Consider the following 25,099-nt stretch of genomic DNA (forward strand, 5'->3'; position numbering starts at 1 on the left):
GGCCCTAGATGTTTTGGCCTTCAACTCCCAGGTGTTTTGGCCTACAACTCCCAGAAATCCCAGCCAGTTTACCAGCTGTTAGGATTTCTGGGAGTTGAAGGCCAAAACATCTGGGGACCCACAGGTTGAGAACCACTGCTCTAGAGTTATAGTCTCATGCGGAATCCGATATTAATGGACTCTTAGCAAGAATACATCTTGCAACAGTAAATAATTTTATTTATTTATTTAATTCTGCTTTTTCTCCCATGGGTGGGATTCAAAATGGCGAACAGCAGTTAAAACAACAGAAATTACATGACACAAAAAACACAATATCATTCTAATTTGCCTTTCTCTCCACAGGTCATGAGCAAGGATTTTGCATGATGTGCACCATGCAGAGTCACATCACCCAAGCCCTTTCGAATTCTGGCAACGTTATCAAGCCAATGCCTGTCATAAATGACCTTCGACGTAAGCTTGTTTATCAGCTTTGACATGTAGTGCATGCAATATGGTTTGCTCCAAATTAGGCCTGCAAACACAATAACCCTTCACCCCCAGCCAGACCTGTCCTGTGACCTCTGTGTTGGGCCCTTTCCTGTTTGGGTAGTTCCTAGAAAGCAATAAATGCAGGAACTAAGCTATACTTTGAAGGGCATCATAGGTGGCTGGTGTGATGAATTCGGTATAGTAAATCCTAAGCTATGTGGGTTTGATCTCCTTATAGGATGAGGAAGTCATGCCCTGGAGCCAAATTCAGACCTCCTCGGATTCCTACTTGGCCCTCAAGGGTTCCCTAGGTGAACATGTCCTTTTCCAGTTATAAAACTGTTGGGTTTCCTAGTCTCCACACATGTTTTTCCTCATTTTGAAAGGCTGAAATGCTTTAAGCTAAAATAGACTGGTGTTTTTGGCTCCACTTTTTTGCCTTTGGCAATCCTCCATGTGCTCATCTCACGTTTTTATATGTTTCAATGTGCTTTACTTTTAATTTTAAATTTGGACTTAAATGTATTTTAATTGTATGTTGCACAAAGGCATTGTATAGTATATGTAAAGCCACCTTGAGTCCCCTTTGAGGTAGAGAAAGGTGGGATATAAATAGAGTAAATAAATAAATAACCTGAAATTGAATGTGGCCCTTGAGCTGAAAACAGGTTCCCCATCTTGCTAAAAACATAAAAAAAAATAACTTGACTGTCTTGGTATAACAGTCTTTTTTGCTTCTTAGGGATAGCAAAACATTTTCGTTTTGGCAATCAGGAAGACGCACACGAATTTCTACGGTACACTGTTGATGCTATGCAGAAAGCATGTTTGAATGGTAGCAACAAGTAAGTTGTAAACACATTAATATCATTATTCCTATCCCTCCAACTATTTGTTTCTCTGTTATTTTAAGTATGTTTTGACTTCTCATTCATCTTCCTACTTTTATAATTTTCAGATTGGACAGACATACTCAGGCTACCACATTCATTCACCAAATATTTGGAGGGTATCTAAGATCTAGAGGTATGTCCCAAAATTGCTTTTAGGGTTTTTGTTGTAATGTTTACTTATGTTTTCGTTAAATATGTCTTATTGGATTGTTTTATTTTTAATCACAGTGCTTAATTCTTTGTCATAAGCTCACTGTTATTACTGTTGCTTTATTGTGTATTATTTTGATATGTTTGTACTCACCTCAGGCACTGAATGCTTGCCTTTTTGAATGTGTAAACATGAGTCCTTTTGGAGAGAGAGGGAGGTCTAGAAATAAAGTATTATTATTATAATTATAATTATAATTATAATTATTATTATTATAAAATAATCCAAATTCTGTCTGTTTTCAAAATTTATCAGGATGCTGTAAGTTCAAGTTTTTATTTTGTCATACTATGCTTATAGTATTATTTTTTCTTTGAATTCCAGTAAAATGCATGAACTGCAAAGGAGTTTCAGATACATTCGATCCTTATTTGGATATCACGCTAGAGATAAAGGTATGCTGATTGCGGGCAATTTTAATGCAGCTCTTCTACCACAGTGGAGTGATTTGGAGGGAGGGTGAGGTTTATACATAAAACACTTCATTGAAACAAATATTACCATGCATTTTATTTTCCAATCCAGAATATGGAAATGCTGCCAGATCATGAGCATGATCAATAAGCCACTGACAGACCAATCCTGCATGAATTTGTCTAATTCCGTCTAACCTTACGGGTGTCACCACATCATGTGACAGTGAATTCCATACATTTAATTATGCATTCTATGAAGAAATGCTTTAACTCAGGTGATTTCCAAAGGATTAGTTGTGTTTGTCAGTTGCAGCTAAACCAAAGTGCAGTGTCACCTTTTGAAAATATATATATATATCTGAAATTGCAGCCAGCCCTCCGCATTCACTGGGGTAAGGGGCACAGGATCCCACGAAAATAGAAAAAATACAAATAAAAATTGCTCTTCTTTCTATCACTCCAGGAATCTTGCAGACCTTCAGCATGACTCTATGATCAACTTCCAATAGAGGTTGACCATAGAGTTGCCCTGGAGGATCTAGAGCAGTGGTGTCAAACTGGGGTGTTTTGGACTCCCTGGATTCCAGCCCATTGGACAAGCTGGCTAAGGCTTCTGGGAGTTGGAGGCCCAAACATCTGGAGGGCCAGGGGTTTGACACCTCTGATCTGGAGATTCCTCGAAATAGCATTTTGATCATATCCATGAATAATAATATCTGCAAAAGTCAAACCCACTAATGTGAAGGGCTGACTGTACTCCGAAGTTTGTGTTATAGTAAATGTGTTGGTCTTAAAGGTGCCACTGGACTGTTCACTGTTTCAGGCAGCATGTGTCCTGGAAAAATAAAAACATGCTATGCCTATGACTAAAATAGAGATGGTTAATTTGCAACTCTACAGATGTTTCTGGATTGCAGCAGCCATCATCCCTCACCACTGGCTCTGCCAACTAGAGTTCATGGGTGTTGTAATCCAACAACTGATGGAGAGCTGCAAGTTGCACATCCCTGATTTATTACTGTGAATATGGGTTTACAAAATTTGTGGCTTGGTACAAGTGGAATGTGTTTGGTTCTTGTTTTGAAATCCCGATGCGCTGATTTAAAGCACTTGGTATGTGGAAGGGATCTCCATGTAATGAGTCAGCAGATCTTAGAGCTGTTGTTAAAGCGAGTATGTTTATTTATTGATGTGTGATGTGTGATACTCAATTCAGTTTTCTTTTCCTCTCATTTTAGTCTGCTCAAAGTATCAATAAAGCTCTGGAGCAGTTTGTCAAACCAGAACAGCTTGATGGTGAAAATGCCTATAAATGTAGCAAGTAAGAAGAATATTACTTTCTATCTCTATTAAAAGAAAAACCTGGATGGGTTTCTATGTCTTGCAGTTGGCCTTCCATATCCATGGATTCAAACATCCACTGCTTGAATTCCTTATATCCCCCCCCCCCCCACATTCCCACCCACAAACCCAAACCTTGATTTTGCCATTTTCATAAGGAATAGCAGATACTAAGGGCTTATTGTGTTATGTAATAAATGCTCTTTTGGATGATATATCTAAAATAAAAAAGACCAGCCAGATTTCTAAACCTTATATGTGTATAATACAAAAATCCAAACCTTAATGGTATGACCCATTCTTGACAAATAAATGAGACATGGAGTGAGTTGCAAAAATAATTGTTTTCTGTTTGCTTGGGAGAGTTAACCCATTAGAACAGCGTTTCTGAACCTGGGGGTTGAGACCCCTGGGGGGGGGGGAGGTCGTAAGGGAGTATCAGGGGTCACCAAAGACCATCGGAAAACATCATGGGGGTTCTCTGTGGGAAGTTTAGCCCAATTCTATTGCTGTGGGATTCAGAATGCTCTGTGATTGTAGGTGAAGTATAAATCCCAGCAACTACAACTAAATGTCAAGGTCTATTTTCCCCAAACTCCACCAGTGTTCACATTTGGGCATACTGAGTATCCATGCCTAGTTTGGTCCAAATCCATCATTGATTGAGTCTGTAGTGCTTTCTGGATGTAGCTGAACTATAACTCCAAAACATAAGATCAGTGTCCACCAAATCCTTCCAGTTTTTCTGTTCGTCATGGGAGTTCTGTGTGCCAAGTATGGTTCAATTCCATCCTTGGTGGAGTTCAGAATGCTATTTGATTGTAGGTGAACTATAAGTCCCAGCAGCTACAACTCCCAAATGACAAAATCAACCCACTCCCAACCCCACCAGTATTCAAATTTGGGCATATCAGATATTTGTGCCAATTCCGGTCCAGTGAATGGAAATACATCCTGCATATCAGATATTTACATTACGATTCACAACAGTAGAAAAATTACAGTTATGAAGTACGTAGCAACGAAAATACTTCTATGGTTGAGAGTTACCACAACATGAGGAACTGTATTAAAGGGTCGCAGCATTAGGAAGGTTGAGAACCACTGTTTTAGAATCAGCTATTTTGAACTGACATTATTTATTTATGACCGCTGGCATGTATACTAATGACAAATCACTGTGTAGACTGTAGAAAGAAAAATAAATGCAAAAGAAAATAATCCCGAAAGATGAAGAGGTTGTTCTCTGTGTAATGTTTTAGGTGTAAAAAAATGGTCCCTGCATCAAAGCGGTTTACTGTACATCGAGCCTCAAATGTCCTCACCTTGTCCCTGAAGCGATTTGCAAATTTCAGCGGTGGCAAAATTACGAAGGTAACAGTGTGCTACAGTTGTACCTCAATGACATGTTGTAGTGCTACATATGAATGTTAAAGCATGTTACAATCAACGTACTGAAAACGAATTTAAGCATCATCTCGGCTTTGAAGCTTCAAGGCCATTTGATGCTAATCAAGGTGGCCAACTGCCATTCGATGCTAATCAAGGTAGCCAACTGCAAAGACAAGAGTTCTTTCTCCCATTCTGGACATTCCACAGATATATAAACCCCATTTGCCTTGTTTCCAACAGATCTCACAACCTCTGAGGATGCCTGCCATAGATGTGGGTGAAACGTTAGGAGAGAATGCTTCTGGAACTTGGCCATACAGCCTGGAAAACTCACAACAACCCAATAGTATAAAAAGATTTAAAAATAAATCATATTTATGATAGGAGCATTGAACGCAACTAGCAACAATGTCCATTTATTATCTTTTCTTTCATTCTTGTTTTTGTTGTTCATCTGCTCTATGAGCAAGTGTTATGTATTATTTGAGTTAAAGTCCTTGGGCAGCTAAGTTGCAATCTTTGCTCTTTGTTTAGTACTTCATCTCCCAGAATCCTCTGCCAGCATGGCCAAGTATGACAGATTCCAGGAACTCAAGTCCAGAACATCTAAAGGGCCAAAGATTAGAAACCCCTTATATAGAACTTCTGGAAATGTAATTTTTTATAATGGCTTCTTTTTATGTATATGTTATTGGTTTGCATCTATTTTAATATACTGTTAATTTTGTTAATTGAATAGTTACTTTTTAATATCTCCCATTTATGATATTTTACACTTTATAATTTTTATGTCAAATAGAGACATACTTTTAAAGGATTTGTATTTTTAAACAGATGGTAAATGAATGATTTGTCCTACTGAAGTATTTCCCAAAAAATGCAAGTATTTTTTTTTCTCTTTAGGAGGTAAAATATCCTGAGTATTTGGATATTCGGCCATATATGTCCCAGCCAAATGGAGAGCCAATTATTTATGCATTGTATGCCGTTCTGGTCCACACTGGCTTCAGCTGTCATGCAGGACACTACTACTGTTACATTAAAGTTAGTATACCTTTAATTTCCCCCTTCATTTATTCAATATTTTCTATGTGTAGCCTCTCTACGAAGTATTCAAGGCTTTGTAAGGTTGATGACTTGCCATCTTCAGAATATTGATTCAAGTGGAGAATAGTACAGAGACAGCAAACAATAATTGGATCCAGCTGTTTAGTGTTTTCAAGTTGTCCATGACTTATTACAACCCTAAGGTGAACTGATCACCAGGTTTTCTTGGGATGAATGGTTCAGATAGAGTTGCTATTGCCTTTTTCTGAGGCTCAGTGAATGTGGCTTGTTCAAGGCCACACAGTGGGTTTTCATGGCTGAGTGGGGATTCGAACCTGGTTTCTCAGAGTCCTCTATACAATATTGGTTCAGTTTCTAGCATACCATATAAAACTATGTGATAGTAGAATTCATTCCTGACTTCTTGGAATGAAGGGACTAAATGGTTGTCGCTCCCTTGCAGCCTAGCAATCTTGCAACCACCTCCTCCCACAAGTAGAACCAAACAAAATGACTGCTAACAGAGACACTTCTGGGAGACACATGGAAGTTAGCCCCACTGTCTAGGTTTTTAGAAAGTTACCACATAGAGCTGCCTCTCGCCCACACCTCCCCCCTTCATTTTGTTAGTGCTGTCTTTACTATAAAGCAGTGGTTCCCAACCTTTTTTTTAACTAGGGTCCACTTGGACAGGGACCACTCTCCAACATTAGTATCAAAAGGGTTATGAATCAGTTTTTGGTCAACTCCAGATTCAGTTTGGTTATTTGGGGTGCTGATTCAGAAAATTGCTTTGGATAGACCACACCAGCTCTAGTTTCTGGTACAGAACATATGCCATCCAGTAGTCACAATCTGCTCGCCCACAGAAAACCATATTTAATAATCCAGAAGCAGTATAAAAACAACCACACATAGTATAATATAAAACAAATATGTAACAATCATTTGTGGTCTGAGTAGTGCACAGTTCTGAGCTCAATTCAAAATTGGTAAGAGAGGAAGAAATAACATGGAAAGAACAGGTACAGATTTTAGGAACTCACCTATTTAATTAACTGAGGTATACCTGAGCAAACAAAATCTTCTAAGTCAGGTTTTGCTGCAGACAGGTTTTCCTGGACTTGGGGTATCCTACATGGATAAATGCTTAGAGAGAGATGAGGTTGGGGTTCTTTGGCTTTAGTGTCACCTGATTTGTGAAGGCCTCAATCGAGTGCAAGTTCACCCACCCACCAGTTAGCTGGTTTAAACCCATAGCTATATTGATTTGCAAGCTGCCGAGTCCTCCTACTTCTCTAAAATAGAATTACGTGGAAGACTGACTCTCTTCCTATGACAATCTTGTCCTGTTTTTGTAAACGGTTTTTAACTAATCTGTTAAGCAAGATACTTGTTATCTTGCCTTCTTTCACTACTTGCTCTGTAGTGATAATTTCATTGTCTTCTCCCACTAGAGGGCAGTTCATCTTGCTTCTGATTGCTTTCTTCAGAACATCAAGGCATTTTCTTTCTAATGTTCACAACCCTACTGGATGTTTAGAATTCTAAGCACATTGGATTGTTGTGAAATGTTAGCCATAATAATAATAATAATAATAATAGTTATTATTATTATTATTATTATTATTTAAAGATCAAACTGCAAAGACTCTGGCACAAGCCAGTAAAGGTGGTCCCAGTGGGCGCAGTGCCTAAAGACCTTGGCCTGCACTTAAACACAATCGGCACTGACATCATTACCATCTGCCAGCTGCAGAAGGCCACCTTACTGAGCCCCCCTAGGGGTGAGAAAAGCAGTATATAAGTACTGTAAATAAATAAATTAAAAAATCTGCACACATTATTCACTGATACATCACACAGTCCTAGACACTTGGGAAGTGTCCGACGTGTGATCCAATACAACAGCCAGCAGAGTGATTTTGTTTGCTGTGGACTCATCTTGTTGTGTTCCAAATAATAATAATAATAATAATAATAATAATAATAATAATAATATAAGAATTATATATTTATATTACATGCAATATTACTAATAATATTACAGTATAGTGGTGTAGTACAATATAGTAATATATAATACTAATATTGTGCTGTGCTAATAATATAATATATTGTATATACAAATAATATTGATAATATTATAATATAATAGAATATAATAATAATAATACTACAGTATAATAAATTATATATTTCATATTATTTGTAGTACAATATGGGGATGTATGGTACTAATATTGTGCTATGCTGATGATATAATATATAATATAACTTGTAAGCCTCTCTGAGTCCCCTTCGGGGTGAGAAGGGCTTCATATAAATGTTGTAAATAAATAAATAAATAAATACATTTTATTTATTACCCACCTCTCCTGATGACTCAAGGTAAGTTGCAACACATTTAAAAACATGTGAACATAAAACAATACAATACATTGCATAGATTAAAACACACGCACATATAATATAATGCAGAAGGGGAAAACGTTATCTGTTTCTTTAGTATTGGGTTTCAGCAATTTTCGTTTGACCTTTCCAAGGATCCCTTTGTTTTGCACAACCCTCCAAACTCCAGTAGCAGAAATTCCTTGTGTGATTCAGTGATAAAAATAGCACCAGAGATGTCTAGCTGAATAAGCCTGAATGCACTTGCTTTGTTCAGCTCCCCATGCAGATCATCCATGAAGATAGTTTCAGTCTACAAACCAAACAAATAACTAGATTGGGATGTTTCCAAAGAAGGACTAGAAACCATGCGATCCAGCAGATGATGTTGGTTTATGCTGACCATGATTGATGAGAGCTGCATTGTGACAGCATCTGGAGAGCCAAATGATCCCTACTCCAGATCTAGAATTCACTTTGAATTCAGCTGAATAAAAATCAGAAAACCACAGTTTTGTAATCAGTTAAGTAATACCAAAAGACTAGGCCAAGATTGTTGAGAGTGAGTTCCTCATTGGTTCTCTCTCACACACCACATTAACTCTCTAGTCTTCTATATCTTCTAAAAGGGTATATCATAACCAGTATCATGTTTTGCTCCTAAGGAATAATAAATTTGCAGATATAATGACTTCTTTTTTCCCTATTATAGGCCAGTAATGGGCAGTGGTATCAGATGAATGACTCCACGGTTTCAAACAGTGACATCAGAACAGTATTGAATCAGCAAGCCTATGTGCTTTTTTATATCAGGTAATATCAAATATTCCTAATGGTGCTTTCCTTTATACACTGTCTTTCTATAATTTCAGCAGGCAAAGTGGGGGGGGGGGGGGGGGAGAGAGACTATGGTAATAAAACAGCAAAAAGTCTTGAGGCAGTTTATGCATTTACAGGTTTTATTTGGCATAGCCTTTACCCTTTGTAAATGTACATCTGATTGAAGTGGGTTTAAGTGGACATGTATGAAAGCTGATGATAAACAAGCATGGGCAAATTTTCTAACTTGGTGCTGCATTCTAGGAGGACTGGCTGCCCGGGGATGGAAGGAAGGGAAGAAAGATGGGAAAAGAGAAGGAAGGACAGACGATAGGGAGGAAGGGAAGGATGGAAGGAGAAAGAGGGAGGGAAAGGAGGGAGGTAAGGAGGAAGGAAATACAAAAGGGAAGGAAGGGTGGAACAAAGGAAGGGAAGGAGGGGGAAGGGAAAAGGGAAGGAAGAAAGGAAGAGAAGAGTGGAATAAAGGAAGGAAGTGAAGGATAAAGGAAAGAGAAGGAAGGAAAGACAAAAGGAAAAGAAGGAAGGAAGGAGAAAGAGGGAGGAAAGAGGACAGGAAGGATGAAAAAGTGGGAAGGAAGGGAAGGAAGGAAGAAGGAAAGACAAAAGGGAGGAAAGGATGAAAGGATGGAAGGAAGGAAGGGAAGAGAAAAGGAAGGACGAAAGGTTGGAAGGGAATAGAGGGAGGGAGAAAGAGGGAGGGGAGGAGGAGAGAAGGAAAAAATACAAAAAGGAAGGAAAGAGAAAGAGGGAGAGAGGGAAGGAAGGATCAAAGGACGAAAGGGTGGAAGGTGAGAAAGGGAAGGAAGGAGGAAGGAGTGATAGGACGGTGAGAGAGGAGGGCCTGTGAAAAGAGCCCAAGGGACCGTATCCGGCCCCCAGGCCTGGATTTGCCCATACCTGCTTTAAGGTGCCATGAGATTATCTTGTTTTACTGTCTCACATCACATAACAACATGAGCCTACTACTAATTGAATCTAAAAAGTAAAAGGGACTTAGCCATGTATTAAATCCATAGTCTTTTTTCCTTACTGCCTTTTGTCACTGTAAAAGAAAAGAGTTAGTGGTGTAGCCTTAGAGTCATTAATTGGGTGTTGTGGTACCAGAATGATTAGTTTTGATAGGGATGAAACCTAGTTTCAGATCTTCTTTGTAGTAGTCTAGCTTTCCTTGTTGCTGTAAAGTGAAAACCCCACTTCACAACTCTTGGAGAAAAGGGTAGGATCCAAATGTGACACATTGAATATACCATTCTAGAAAACAAGATTGAATCATGTACAATAAGTACAAGGTTGTGCAAAAAGCTCAATGAAGAGGCTCAGTTAAGAAATTGTGTCTTTTTAATGTATTTCTTTAGGTCCCATGACATGAAAAATGGCGGCGAACACATTCATTCTGCTCACACTCCAGGGCAGTCTTCTCCCCGGCCGGTCATTAATCAGCGAGTGGTCAATAATAAACAGACTTCCCCAGGATTTATTGGGCCACAGCTCCCTCCTCACATGATTAAGGTAATTCTTTCTTGTGGAGATTGACATAACGTATGCTGGTTAAGAGAGCAGGTGTTTATTGAAGGCTTCAGTTTCTAAAATTGCATTATTGCAACTGCTACTCGTTGCAACATTGATGGAAAGCAGCAACACCTGGATGTATAGGTGATAAATCTGTTGTATATCTATCTGTGCTTTAATTAAAGCATTTGATATATCCAGTCCCCAACCTTCCTTTAATCAAGGATGTTCTGACTGCAAGGATACTTCTGCCTAAGGCAACTGCATTCTTCAGTGTAGTCATCCTCAGGCTACGAGGGATCGCCTAAGCAAGGAAGCTTCATCCAAAGGATGAGATGCATTCAGAAGATCACATCTTGGTTTGGATTCCAAATGTATGGATATAGCCTTGCGATGGTGATAGAACTAAGCCACTATGACTTCTTAAACAAAGGAACCACAATTTCCCACTTTAAAGCTAGTGAACATAGCTTTGTTTTCAACCCACAAAGATTACATTGCTCTCTGGCAGCCATAGATCGCAAAAATACAACCACAGGGTACTCAAGAAACGAAGGATAAGCCCCCCCCCCCAAAATACATTGGCATTTAATTTTTTTTTGCATATGATATGGGGGTGGGAGTAGCTGATGACACTATTGCTGCTAGCTAGATAGACTCAGTTCTAGTTAGGAATAGTTTGCATGGATTTTCCTTTGAAAGTGTCTTAAACTTGAGTGAATGGTATAATATGTTACACTTACTTTGTACAAGTTGCTGTCTACATACAGACCTAGACATGTTCCAGTATTTCTGAATGTATATTTTCTGATTATGTATGAGATTATGTCAAATAATTAATTTAAAAAATATTAAAATATTTAAGAAAAAGAAAGAAAGAAAGAAATAGGATACAAATGTTATATAGTATGTTAATTTATAAGGTTAATCTCAAAAAGGATTAATATGTAAAAGAAAACAATCCTCATGGTGGTGGGAACTATAAATGTTGTGTATGTATTAAAATAAACATATATAATTTAAAAAAGAAGAAGAAAGAAATGAAGGATAGGATTGTGACTATACTGAAAAATGCAGTTGCCTTATGGGAAGTATTTGCCATGGAGCAGAAGTAGCAATCAATTGCCATTAATTAACAAGGAAGAAAATAGTCCCATTGGCTTTGAAGAGGCCTTGCTTCTTCCACCACATTCCTGACTCAACAACATTGAGGTGTCCATTACGTCATCGTGGAGGAGCCGTAGGATGCTCACAAATCTGTCAGGGCACTCGATTTTTTTAGAGGATGGTCCAGAGAGCACTGCGATTCACTGTGTGGAATACCTTTACAAGGTCAATGAATGCCATGTACAGAGGTTGATTTTGTTACATGCATTTTTCTTGGAGCTGTCATGCAGTGAAGATCATGTCCACCGTTCCTCTGGAGGGGCATTCTGGGATTCTGGGAGGGTGTCTTCTGAGACAGGTCAAAGGCGGTTTGCAAGGATTCTTGCAAGGATTTTCCCAGCAGAAGTTAGAAGGGATGTTCCCCATTGTGGTCCCTATGAATCGCACATATGGTACTTTCTGTGCCTGTGCAGAATAGCTTCGGAACCTTCTAGACATTTATTAAACATTTTGGCGGTAGCCCTGCCCATTGTCCCCTTGCAAGCATATATAGCCAGTGGGAGGGGCTACTGTCTCCAGTTCTCTTCATCCGCCGCTTCAGTAGCAGCTCAAGAACCTTTGCTCAGACCAGCTTTCCTGTGTGTTTGACTCGGACTGCCTTGACTTACTCTATTCTCATTCACTCTTTGTGCCTCGACTTGGACTGTTTTGACCCCTTCTCCCTTCTTCAATCCTGGCATCACACCTAGTTCTAGTTTGTAAATCCAGAAAATGTGATAAACCACGGTGAAGAAATCTTAACCCTTGTCAGTAGCATTTCTGAATAATGTAAATATGGGAGAAGTGAGCTGAGAATAAGCAAAACTACTAAATGTTTTGAAATGTTAGTTGTTACACTTTCGTACACTTTCGTAACGGTTGTTCTCTTATTATTGCAGACGTCCAATCATCTGAATGGAACGGGATCCCTAAAAGAGCCTGCCAGCAGTTCTGCGATTGCTAGCAATGCCACCCTCAGCAGGCCGTCTTCTGCCCCTCCGGCCACATCCATCCCAAACTGGACAATAAACAGGCCCGCCACTGCTACCGCGCCTGACCCTTCCAAAAAGCAAAAAATAACCATCAGTATTCACAACAACAAGCTGCCTGGTCGCCAAAGTGTCTCTCATGCCAGCTGTACCTTGGACAACCTCAACAAGCCAGCCCCGTCCTCAACCATTTCCAACCCTTCTGCCGTGCAATCTACCTCAAGTGCGTCGACAGCATTGGCTGCTACCCAGGTCCCCAAACAGACAGCTCCTAGCGAACCGTCTTCCAAGCTGGTAGTGAACGGCAAGTCCAAACTCAGCCCAAGCATGCTGGTCCCTTATGGGGCTGAGTCTTCGGAAGACTCTGACGAGGAATTGAAAGGACTCGTGAAGGAGAACGGCCACTCCAAACCTTTCAATGGCATTTCGAGTGAAAAGGCATCCGCTGTGTTAGAGAGCTCCTGTTCATCATTTCACAATCCTGAGAAGGAGGTACCGCCACATGAGCCATCCAAAAATATTACAGTCGTCTTTTCCATTAGTCTGAATGATTCCCCTAAACAAAATGGACAAATATGCAATGATTCCATTTGCCAAGCAAAGCCTGTGAAATCGTCAGAAAACCCATTCTCCAAAACGAATGGATTGCCTGGAAAAGTGAGTCCATTCCCACTCTGGTTTCTGTGATTCATTGGAGTTGTGACACTAGTTCCTAGCCATCGATAACACAGATTTCATGGTCCCAGCGTGTGGTCTTGGAAACCACACGATGCAGCAGTTTTGTTGGAGTTAATCAGATCTGTGTCTGATCTGATTTGTGTTAAATAGGAGAGTGCCTGGGAGGGAAGCTTCCATTCCATCTTGGACGAGAGAGTGCCATGGCAAAAAGGCGTGGATATAAAAACAAATTAAAGCCACGCTCCTCTCTAGCTGTGCCTGGTCTAGCCCACATTCCCACTTCCTTCTTTTGTCATTCTTGACCCAGGGTAAACTAATACCGATGGTTAACATCTATCCAATTCTGTCACAACTAGAGTTTGAAATCCACCTCAGCGCTGGCTACAGTTGAGCATTGGCCTGGTGCAGGGAATTAAGTTAGTCAGAGAAAGAGTTAGTCAGGCTGGAAGTGGAGTGAGCATCCCTCAGGTTGGTTTCCAGTTTCTAAACCACCATGGAATCTCCCTCAGAGTTATGGCTTATCAGCCCAACAGATAAAAACCTGCAGGTGTTTAGGACTTTAAATATCTTGGCCAGTGCCCTGAATTCATATTAGAAGCATATTGGCAGTTCCCTTTAAAACAGATGTTTTTGAAGGGTGTTCCTGTTAATAATCTATCTACTGCCCCTGCATTACCTGGTGGGCCATGAGCCCTAAAATAAATTCCGTGGCTGGAGGTGTGTGCTGTGATTGGAGGAGAGAGAGAGAAGGAAGGAAAGAAGGAAGCCAGTGCCGTTGCCCTCGACCTCTCATTGCTTCCCCAGTGCCGTTGGAGTAGAGCAAGAGAGAGAAGAAGAGTCCCCCAAGTAACTTGGAGGGAGCTAAATATTAATTATGATTTGCCCTTTGCCACACATCAGTTGTAATGGGAAAGCAGCCCTTTGTAAAAACCTGCTTAATCCCCTGTAGTAGTAGTAGTAGTAGCAGCAGCAGCAGTAGTAGTAGTAGTAGTAGTAGTAATAATAATAATAATAATAATTATTATTATTATTCAAGCCAATAGAGACAGTTTCTTGGGTCTTGCACTCTGCTTTTTGAATTTTTTTCAATTTCAACCCCTTCTTTTTTTGACGCAAGTGTTAACAAAATCCACTAATAATAACATAGCCCAACCAGAAAACCTTTTTTTCTTGGTGCCTTCATTTTTAGGCCTTTTCCTGGGATTATTTGGGGTGCCGATTCAGAAAATTGCCTTGGATAGACCACATCAGCTCTAGATTATTAAATATGGTTTTCTTTGGGCAAGCAGATGGCGACTACTGGATGACATATGTTCTGTATCAGAAACTAGAGCTGATGTGGTCTGTCCAGTGCAATGTTCTGAATCAGCACCCCAATAACCAAACTGAATCTAAAGTTGACCAAAAACTGATTCGTAACCCTTTTGGTACTTATGTTGGAGAGTAGTCCTTGGTCAAAGTGGTCCCTGGTTAAAAAAAAAAAAAAAAAGGTTGGGAACCACTGCTGTAAAATGAAGCCCCATGATGCAATGCATGTATAAGTCTAATTGGGAACTTAGTGGTACATATACTGTTGTAGGCACGTTATTTGTCATCACAAAAGGCCATAGCTGGCAGGTCACTCAAAGCTGATACTCTCAGCCATTGAGTTGATCTGGTCTTTTGCTGCCATGAGAGGCTTTGTTGATACTCCTGGGTTATGCACCTTCTTCTTGGGGTGGATTCAGCCCTATCTTTGGCAGCCATTTACCCAGTTCCCAGATCTGGGCACTACCAATCCTCAGTGTCCGTACTGTTGGGAATCAGTTCCAATTTATCGCATTTTGTGTTAAGTGTCTTCCAGCCAGATGATGTCTTCTCCTTCGTTAAGGCAATACGTTTTTATTCCGATAGTAATGCTGGACCACACAGCTGGCTTTATCTGCTGCCCATCTTCAGAGGGCAATTGTGTACTGTAATTCCGACCAGGCTCCAGAGTCTTCTTTGGTCCTTTCATTCTAGGTGCTAATCTTTCTCCGTTTCTAATTAACAGGGTGCGCCCACAGGTTTGACGCCAGTTCCTGAAGACAGGATCTTAGACTCTTTCAGATACAATCAACTGAAACCCTTTTCAGGAGACATAAGGTAAAAAAAAACAAAACAGCCATGCCTTTTCTGAATTCATTTCCTTGTGTTATCTCTTAGATGTTCATCAGGACTTCAGAATGCTTTTAGGAAGTTGTCACATTAGTGCAGTGATTCCCAACCTATGGGCTTCCAGGTGTTGGACTTCAGCTACCACCATTCCTAACAGCTGGTAAGCTGGCTGGGATTTCTGGGAGTTGGAGTCCAAAACACCTGGAGGCCCAAAGGTTGGGAATCACTGACCTTTATTAATGCAAGTATACCTCAGGGGTTCACCTATTGTTCTGTCCGCATGCTTACTTCTTTCCTCCTCAGTCATAGCAATACACTATACTGCCACAAACTGGGAAGGTTGGGAAGTGTATGTATAGATGAGAATCATGCTGTTCCTGGTGTCGGACTACACAATTCCCACCCCTAGTTTAACAGATGCCATATTCATGGCTTTCTCTCTGGAATCAATGTGAAAATTAGGAATGGAGATAAATCTGCCACAACACAGAATATCCTGAGTGGCAGAGGAATTGTCTGCACGACTTGCACTACTGTCTTTGCGCTTCTACTTTTTCTGGCTTAAATATGTTGACATAGCTTCAAAAATCCTGCCTCCCAGAGAAATGTAGGCCTACACTTGATCAGCTTGCAGTGCTGATTTCACTTTTGGTAAGAAAAGATTACTAGCCCACTAAAGCTACAGTGCAGGCTATGTTTATCAGTGCTGTATTTCTCCAGGCTGGAAGAAACAACAGAGGCACAAGGAGGGCTACACTGCAGTTCAGATGTGGACATGAGCAATGGTTTCTTGCTCTCCAGAATGGCAAAGTGGGTCACCTACACACAGGGCTCCATCATCCAATGCAGATGATCCATGGGGTAGGGATTTAAGTGGAGACAGGGGTCATTCAGTGGACAAGGAAATCCCAAACAAATGTGTTTGTTGATCGACTGATGGAGGTGCCACGCCTTTTACAGTAGTAATCCTCAATACTTGGACATCAGGACATAAGTTGAAGCCCAAAACGTATTCTAGTCTTGCTTATGCCATGTAGGGAAAGGAGAGAGAAACGGTCTGTGCAAAATGATAGCACATTTCAGTTTATTAAAGCCTTCTCCAGCCTAGCACTCTCCCTATGTGCTGGATCGCAACTTGTGCCATCATCTCAAGAGTAACAGATGGGAGAAGGGCAGTCTGCTAGATACTGCATATCCCCATTTTCTTTCACTTTTGATTTCTATGGAGCTATAAACTGCCCTAAGTCCCCTAGAGGAGATAGAGCAGCATATAAATAAAGTATTATTATTATTATTATTATTATTATTACAGTGCTCCCTCACTATTTCACAGTTTACTTTTAGCAGACTTCCTGTTTCGCGGTTTTCAAAAAATATTAATTTAAAATATATATCGTGGTATTTTTGCTGTTCACGAGTTTTTGCCGCCGCCGCGCTCTGAGGCACTTTCCCTTCCCAGTCCTCCCTCCCTTCAGCCTTGAAGGGCCTTTCCTTCCTTTCCTTTCCTTCGCTTTATTTTAAGTTTATAAAGACTTAAAATAGTGTACAACTACTAAAATAATGTATAAATATTAAAATAAATATAGCATCCCTACATCGGTGTTTTTTACTTATTGCAGGAGGTCCTGGAACATAACCCCCACAATAAGTGAGGGAACACTGTATTATTATTATTATTATTATTATTATTATTATCCTTTTATTTATTTGATGTTATTTATTTATTTACAGCTTTTGTATTCCGCCCTTCTCACCCCGCAGGGGACTCAGGGCGGATTACAGTGTACACATATATGGCAAACATTCAATGCCAATTTTGACATACAACATATACAGACATACACAGAGGCTATTTAACTTTTTCTGGCCGCCAGGGGAGTAGTCGCTTTCATCATCCATCTGCGAAACTGATGAAGTACTTCCGCATTCCCTGCACGCTTTTTGCTGGAGTGCTTGCTGGAGTCTTTTTTTTTAATGGCCTCATAAATTAGTTAATTTAGCCTTCCCACACTTTAAGGTGGTACCTAATTTTCCTACTTGACAGATGCAACTGTCTTTCGGGTTGCAAAGGTCGACAACAGGCTACATAATTGGTTGGAAACTCACTCCAACCCGGGCTGGCTTCGAACTCATTACCTTTTGGTCAGAGTGATCTTAATGCAGCTGACACTCAGCCAGCTGCACCACAATCCCGGTGTTAAATCTTTGCCTCTACTGCTACATTGCTAGAAATATTCAAAGTCAAAATTATAGCTGTCATTCAGGAGCTGAAGAAGGTGTGTTTTCAAATCTGTCTCACTGCATATTTTTTTTCTGGCCAGTTCCTAATCTCTCTCGTGTTCTCTTCTTTGTAGTGCAAGTGGAACAGAAAAGCCCTTGGAAGAGGGTGGCTCTTCTGAAGAGGTCCCCTGTCCCCTCAGCAATGATGTCCAGAATCTGTTAACCCCTTCGGACCCTGAAATCACTTCTACCACAGAAGACCCCTGCGAAAGGGTTCCCTCCCAAACAGACGGCATGCCTCTTGAGAGCCTTGGGCAGCACAGCCTTCCTTCCATCCCCCTGGGAGCGAAAGAGGACTTCCCCAGAGAAAGCAAGGTGGAGGACCACGCAGAAAAGACGAGAGGACCAAAAGAAGGGAAGGCAGCTTGGGAAAAGAGCTCCGAAGCTGCCGTAGGAAACGCCGAGGCAGCAGAAAAAGGGCCACAGAGCCCTCTTTTACGGACTGACAGTGAATGTAGTTCTCAAAAGCTTGTCGCTCTGAACGTGGCAGACAAATGCCAGGAAACGCAGGACAATGTGAAAATGTACGAGGATGCCTCGCCTACTGAAAACTCCTGCACTTTGAGGCCAAATGTGGTTGGGGAGAGTTCAAAGGATGACCAAGGAGAGAATAGTGAACAGTTTAAAGGAAACACGGACAGGCAGGAACTGAGATCCCATTCCCCCTTCAGGGAGAAAGTTTGCACCTCCAGGAAAACTGACAAAGAGCACTATCGTTCCAAAAGGAAGCACTCGGAAAGCGAAGAGGAGGCCGAGGCGACAGGAGGAGCATCTTCCCGGAGCCAGGCGGAGGGGCACCACAACAAGAAAAGGTGCTCCTACAGCAAGGAGAGAGCGAGGCCACAGGAGCACTATTGGCGCGAGCATTACAATACGAACTATTACAGGTTCCCATGCAGCCCGGATCCCGGGAGGAATTTTGGGAAATACCCCCCTTATAGATCACACAGCCGAGGGAAAACAGAGTCTGAAAGGAGCAGACATTGTTACGAACGGTCGTGGAGTCGAGAGCGATATTATCCGGATACGCCCAGGAGATGGGAAGGCTGTCGATCTTACGATTACTTTTATCCTTCCCACGTCCCCAGGTACAATCAGGATAAAAAATTCACAGACTATAACAAGTCGAGTCATGTTTACAATAGCCCCTATAAGTATGATTATCACAAAAGCAGATGGACTCATGACCAGGAAAGGAAGAGGAAATGCCAGAGTCCCGAGGGGAGCCAGGGCACCCCGGAGAAGAGGCCCCAAAAGACCGTGCAGAGTGAATCTCTGGGTGAGCAGAAAGGGCGGAAACACAAGAAGTCCAAGAAGAAGAAGAAGTTGAAAGACAAACACAGAGAAAGAGATCACAGGTTAGTGGCATAGCAGGGAGCGGGGAAACCGGCATCTAAAAAGGGTTCTCGGGCCACTGTGGCTTATGAATCCCCTCCGGGAAGCAAGCCACTGCTGTTTGCTCTCAACAGTACTCATCGGTATATTAGTTACTCTGCTGAACTACGGTTGCTTTTGGCCTGAATACCACTGGGGTTTGGGGGGATGGATTTTGCTGTCATCTCATCAGTGTTTGTCAGTGTTTCTCAAACTTCCTAATGCCGCAACCCCTTAATACAGTTCCTCGTGTTGTGGCCCCCAACCAAAAAATTATTTTTGTTACTACTTCACAATTGTAATTTTGCTACTGTTATGAATTGTCATGTAAATATCTCATATGCAGGATGTATTTTCATTCACCGGACCACATTTGGCACAAATATCCGATACACCCATATATGTGCCAAATGTGGTCCGGTGAGTGGGTTGATTTTGTCATTTGGGAGTTGTGGTTGCTAGGATTTGTAGTTAAGCTACAATCAAAGAGCATTCCGAACTCCACCAGTGATAGAATTGAACCAAACTTGGCGTACACAACTCCCATGACCAACAGAAATTTTGGAAGTGTTTGGTGGGCATTGACCTTGAGTTTTGGAGTTGTAGTTCACCTACATCCAGAGAGCACTGTGGACTCAAACAATGATGGACCTGGACTAAACTTGGCACGAATACTCAATATGCCCAAACGTGAATACTGGTAGAGTTTGGGGAAAATAGACCTTGACATTTGGGAATTGAAGTTGCCTACAATCAAAGAGCATTCTGAACCCCACTAATGATAGAATTGGGCCAGACTTCCCACACAGAACCCCTATGACGAACAGAAAATATTGTGTTTTCTGATGGTCTTTGGCTACCCCTCTGACACCCCCTCGCAACCCTCCCAGGTGTCCTGACCCCCAAGTTGAGAAATGCTGGTGTAGGTAGTTCTTGTTGTGATGCCAGTAACAACTGTTCAAATGGGCTGGCCACTTTGTCACCTGGCAACAAGGCTCTCCATACTGAGTTTGAATAGCCCTCAGTTAGCAAACATGCCCTCCATCTCCAAGGTTGTGCTCAAAGCTTTACCAGTCGAGAAGGGTCTGTTAGAGCTCTTGCTGGTGGCATGTAGCTTTTGTGGTCCCAGTTCACATCCACAGCAGAATGAGGCAGGGAAGTCAAGAGTTATTTTTGTTAACTGCAGTGATTTGCATAGACAGAAGCAATAACTTTGGTAGAGTGCTTTGTTTTTTGTGGAGATAGATGCAGGTTCAGCCTTTGGCATCCCCATTGGAATGCATCAGGTAGAAGATGGTAGACCTCCTGCCTACATTTAGTTGAGAACAAGCAAACTACAGAGTAAAATAATCTTACCTTAGAAGAAGCACGGAGCTGTGTGATTGTGCATGAAAAAGGTCCATCCCTTGTCATTTCCAGTCTGAGGCTTTGGGGAGTGGTATAAGGAAGCTTTTTAATGTCACAGAAATAAAATCATTGAACAGTACTGCAAAATCCATTGGATTCCTAGCAGGGTCGTTTCAGCGTAGGAGAGGGATTTTTTTAGTGGATTGATGAAGTCATTAGCTCCTTTGACTGGGAGTGAATTAGCCTTACTTTGCAGACTGAGCTGAGATATCATATGAATTGTGAACCAACTGAAAGGATATTACTTTTGGTTGTCGATCACCACTGCAGAACAAGAGAGTAGATGCAGAAGCATTTTATTTATTTATTTAGTGTCAAAAGCATTGCATAAATAAGTATAGTAAAGGTTTCCCCTGACATTTAAGTCTAGTCGTGTCCAACTCTGGGGGGTGGTGCTCATCTCCATTTCTAAGCTGATGAGCCGGCGTTGTCCATAGACACCTCAAAGGTCATGTGGCCAGCATGACCCCATGGAGTGCTGTTAGCTTCCTGCAGAAGCAGTACCTATTGATCTACTCACATTTGCATGTTTTCAAACTGCTAGATTGGCAGAAGCTGGGCCTAACAGAAGGAGCTCACTCCGCTCCCTGGATTCAAACAACTAACCTTTCGGTCAGCAAGTTCAGCAGATCAGTGGCTTAACCCATTGTGCCACCCGGGGGCCTATAAATAAATATAGAACTGATAAAATAGAGGGAACACGGTTAAATAATTTTTGACCAAAAATAGGCAACAGCAACCACATTGTCTGTGGTTTTTCCTCTGTGCATGAGACAGGGCATTGTGGGCAAGCATACAGATGTGGAGTTGTTTGTTCTGCTCCAGTCACACAAGGTGAAGGATTCTTCTAGGTCGTGCCATTTTCCCAGGTTGTCTTTTGATTTGCCCGGTCTGTTCAGGGACTTCCAAGTTGCCCAATCTTGGTTTGCCCCTGGAAGCAGACCCTCGTGGTGGGTCATTCATTTGGGATTTCCTGGTTTAGCTGCCCAGAGGGATACTCTTGCTGATGCTGGGGGAACATATAGAGGAGTGGTGGTTCTCGTGAAGCTTTTCCTTGATTTGAGTCTACTGGGAGGAGGCTGATAACCATGCAGTGGGTGGCTTTCACAGTGTTCTACTTTATTTCTCTCACAGTTAGCAGCAACTTCCTGTTGCACATTGGGGGGTAATGCCAGGTAGCTTGTAGAGTCTATCAACCTGTGATTATTCTGCATGTTTCATTGAGTGCTATATTCACCTGCTTCGTGTGGGCAGAATTGTGCCAAACAGGGCAGGCATACTCAGCAGTCGAGTAAGGCAAGGCCAAGGCTGATGTTGTTATCATTTTTGGGTCTGTACCCCAGGCACTATCAGTAAGCTTCCATGGGATGCTATTGCGGGCAGCTACTTTGTGCTTGGTGTTCATACAGTTCTCCAAATGTTAGTGTGCATTCTAAGGTGATACTGAGATATTTAGGGTGGGAACAGTGTTTGAGCTCTTGGCCTTCCCAGGTAACTTTCAATTTCCTGTTGACTTCACGGTTACGTAGTTGGAAAGCACACATTTTTTGTGCTTTATTGGTTTTATGGAAACGTTGATCCTTACCTTGGCAGCAGTATCTAGGGGTCTTAGCAGGACACACGTTAAATATTCAGGTTGATGTGGCCACCAAAGAAAAAGCCAGTAAATTGCATCAACAGAAGTGGAGTTTACAGATCAAGAGAAAGAATAGCACCGCTCTGTTCTGGTTTGGTCAGATCTCACCTGGAGCATCACAGTTGAAGGAGATTTGACCAACTGGAATATGTCCGAAAGAGATCACCCAACATGGCAAATGGTCTGCAGAACAAGCCCTTTGAGGAGGAGCCGTTGAGAGCGTTGAGTATCTTTAGCCTGGGGAAGACTGAGGGGTGATAGCCATTTTTAAATATCTGGACGGCTTTTTTTCCCTTTTTAATGTCACTTTGATAATGTTGTTGTTGTCTGTTGCATATGTTTTGATTTTATTGCTGTATTATGTTGTCCGGGCTTGGCCCCATGTAAGCCGCTCCGAGTCCTCATCGGGGAGATGGTGGCGGAGTAGAAATAAAGATGATGATGATGATTATTATTATTATTATGATTATTATGGGCTGTCTCTTACATTCTACTGCTCCAGAGAATAGGATCTGGATCAGTGAATTGAAATTATAAGGGAAAATATTCCCTTATAATGGCAAGAGTGGTTCTGCCAGGCAACCTGTCAGTGGGTGCAGCTGTAGAATCCTTAACTGGCAGCAAGTGCCAATGTTATGATTTGATGTTAACACTCTATGTTGTGGCTTTTTAGAATCCCAAAATGAGTTTATAGTGGTACAAAAGCATGTGTTCAGATCTATAGCAGAGGCTGACAAACAGGTTATGTGACTCACAACAATATGAGTCATATTTCTTGCTATAGTCCCCCCTCTCCCTGTCAGCCTCTCTCTTTCAGAGCATTTAACTCTGCTCTTTGGATGAAAAAAAGACTCCTCTAGGAAGTAGAGATGAGTAATAAAAGAGCTCCTGCCCTCAGGCTTACAAGACAAGGCACCAGTGGGAAAAGAAATGGGGAGGGAGCCAAAATGAATAGGCCAATGTCTTCCCTGCCTTGGTGGTTCACCTTTAAAATCATCACATCACTACAAGTTGGAAGGCCAAACACATGGAATGCACATCCTCCTCCTCCTCATTTTCCCCTACTTGTGGGACTCCAAGCATTTTAAAAAGTAAAACAATTTTTAATTAAAATGGGTAAGATATTCTATTAAGCTGCACAGGAGTTTGCTGGCTGTTTAATACATACAGGACAAAGCAGGAAATCATTAAAATGGGAACGGCCATCACCTCTTATCTGTCTCCTAAACCCAAGTCTGCATCATGCACTCCTCCAAGATTCAAAAAACCAAGACTAAAGCCTGGTGTCTAAAGCCAGAAAATATTTAAAACAAAGTGCATCCCTCCAAGTGTGGTGGGGGCTCCTTCTTTGGAGGCTGGATGGCCATCTGTTGGGGATGCTTTCAGTGCAGTTTTCCTACTTCTTGGCAGAATGGGGTTGGACTGGATGGCCCAAGAGGTCTCTTCCAACTCTTATGATTCTATGAAATGTTGCTTAACTCTGAACTCTGAATCACCCCTAGCAAGTATAGCCATTACTGAAGAATGATGGGAGTTGTAACCAATGTTCGAAGGGCACTCCTGTGACTTCTTCTCTTTGCATAACTACACCCAACAATTAGGATGATGGGATGATTTAGGAAGGATATAGGGTGAAAGGGATGCCTGTACACAAGCTCAGAAAGAATGCAATGGGACAAAAATAATAAGCAAGCCACACTCTCAACTTCAGAGAAAGTCAGTTGCAAACCCCCTTTGAAGAACTCTTGCCAGGAAAAACATAGGATAGAGTTTCTATATAGGGAAGGGACATAAGGAAAAGCTAAGCTTAACTTATATGTACCAAGCTGACCCTGATGAGACCCAAAGAATGAAGTATAAATGCAAAAATAGGGAGCAAGGATGAAGCCATAGTGCATTTCTCACTTTTATGGCCCTGTCCCATATTTTGCAGTGGGGTAAACTGAAGTACTGTCTGCCACTTGCGCTGAATCTGATGTTTGGAAAACAATGCTCTGCAGCATTGATTTTTCTTTTTTGACGTCTTTCTGTTTCTTCCAGGCATCGCCAGGATTCTGACCCGTCGGCATCCGGTTCTGAGGCTGAGGCTCACAGGCATAAACACAAGAAAAAGAAGAAGAAAAAGAAGAAGCGTACGAAGAAATCCGAAGACTGCAGTGAAACTCCAGTCCCTTCCCTTCCAAAGCCAACAAGCTTGGAAACCAAGAATCTCAAAACCTGGGAGGCGACACAGTCTTTTTTGGAGCCTTGTAGTAAGCATGGCAGGAGCCACCAGGACGGAGACACTGCTGTTTGCCAGAAAACAAAAAGTATAGAAGGCTGCAATAGAAATGGCTCCTCCCCTTCTACAGATCATAATGTAGGTAAGTGACTCAGAAGGAAAACTCCACGAGGCATCCTGGGAATGGTTTTCTGTGTTCTCCTTCTTTCAGATTCATTATATGTATCAGGATTAGATTTATGTCCCTGCCTTAGGATTGCGCCAGAATTTGTTCCCAGGGTGTTGCTGCCAGGGTTGCGTCTGTAATGTCAGTCACAGCCTTCCACATTCCAAGCAAGGGCTGGGCATCCTTCATTCACCCCAGTGGATCATTCTCAGCAAAACCTGTTGCCGTTACTCTCTAAAGTCAGTAAAACATTGGTAGGCAATGTACCAAAAAACGATGGGCCTCACCCATAGGCTTACGGTGTAACAGACACAATAACAAAGGGATAAAGAGATAGCAAGGGAACTGGCGAAGAAAATACTTTGGCAGTGATGCTTAAGGTTACATAATTCTTTTGTATGCTGACCAGCTTGAACAAGAGATGGATGAGAACTTCATGTTTGAGAAGTTAGAGAAGTGTTTACCAAACATCTTCAGTTGGTTTGCTGTAAATTTTTGGGAAGTAGGGATTACTGGAACAAGCCAAATCTAATCCTGATGATATGTTGCAGG

The 25,099-nt window shown here is 41.6% G+C and overlaps 1 protein-coding gene across 1 annotated transcript in view; it reads left to right on the top strand.

The window, feature by feature from the left end:
• The window catches only part of LOC132782029 (ubiquitin carboxyl-terminal hydrolase 42), a 41,369-nt gene that overhangs the window by 13,185 nt on the left and 3,085 nt on the right, over positions 1 to 25,099 (top strand). The window contains exons 4-16 of the mRNA XM_060786670.2: positions 346 to 456; positions 1,217 to 1,319; positions 1,433 to 1,500; positions 1,903 to 1,973; positions 3,233 to 3,315; positions 4,598 to 4,709; positions 5,631 to 5,771; positions 8,878 to 8,978; positions 10,361 to 10,514; positions 12,560 to 13,306; positions 15,360 to 15,451; positions 17,818 to 19,101; positions 24,201 to 24,523. Of these exons, the coding sequence (XP_060642653.2) occupies positions 346 to 456; positions 1,217 to 1,319; positions 1,433 to 1,500; positions 1,903 to 1,973; positions 3,233 to 3,315; positions 4,598 to 4,709; positions 5,631 to 5,771; positions 8,878 to 8,978; positions 10,361 to 10,514; positions 12,560 to 13,306; positions 15,360 to 15,451; positions 17,818 to 19,101; positions 24,201 to 24,523 (3,390 nt within the window). The remainder of the gene's footprint in view (positions 1 to 345; positions 457 to 1,216; positions 1,320 to 1,432; positions 1,501 to 1,902; positions 1,974 to 3,232; positions 3,316 to 4,597; positions 4,710 to 5,630; positions 5,772 to 8,877; positions 8,979 to 10,360; positions 10,515 to 12,559; positions 13,307 to 15,359; positions 15,452 to 17,817; positions 19,102 to 24,200; positions 24,524 to 25,099) is intronic.

The sequence above is a fragment of the Anolis sagrei genome, chromosome X, assembly GCF_037176765.1.
Source record: "Anolis sagrei isolate rAnoSag1 chromosome X, rAnoSag1.mat, whole genome shotgun sequence".
Classification (NCBI taxonomy): domain Eukaryota; kingdom Metazoa; phylum Chordata; class Lepidosauria; order Squamata; family Dactyloidae; genus Anolis; species Anolis sagrei.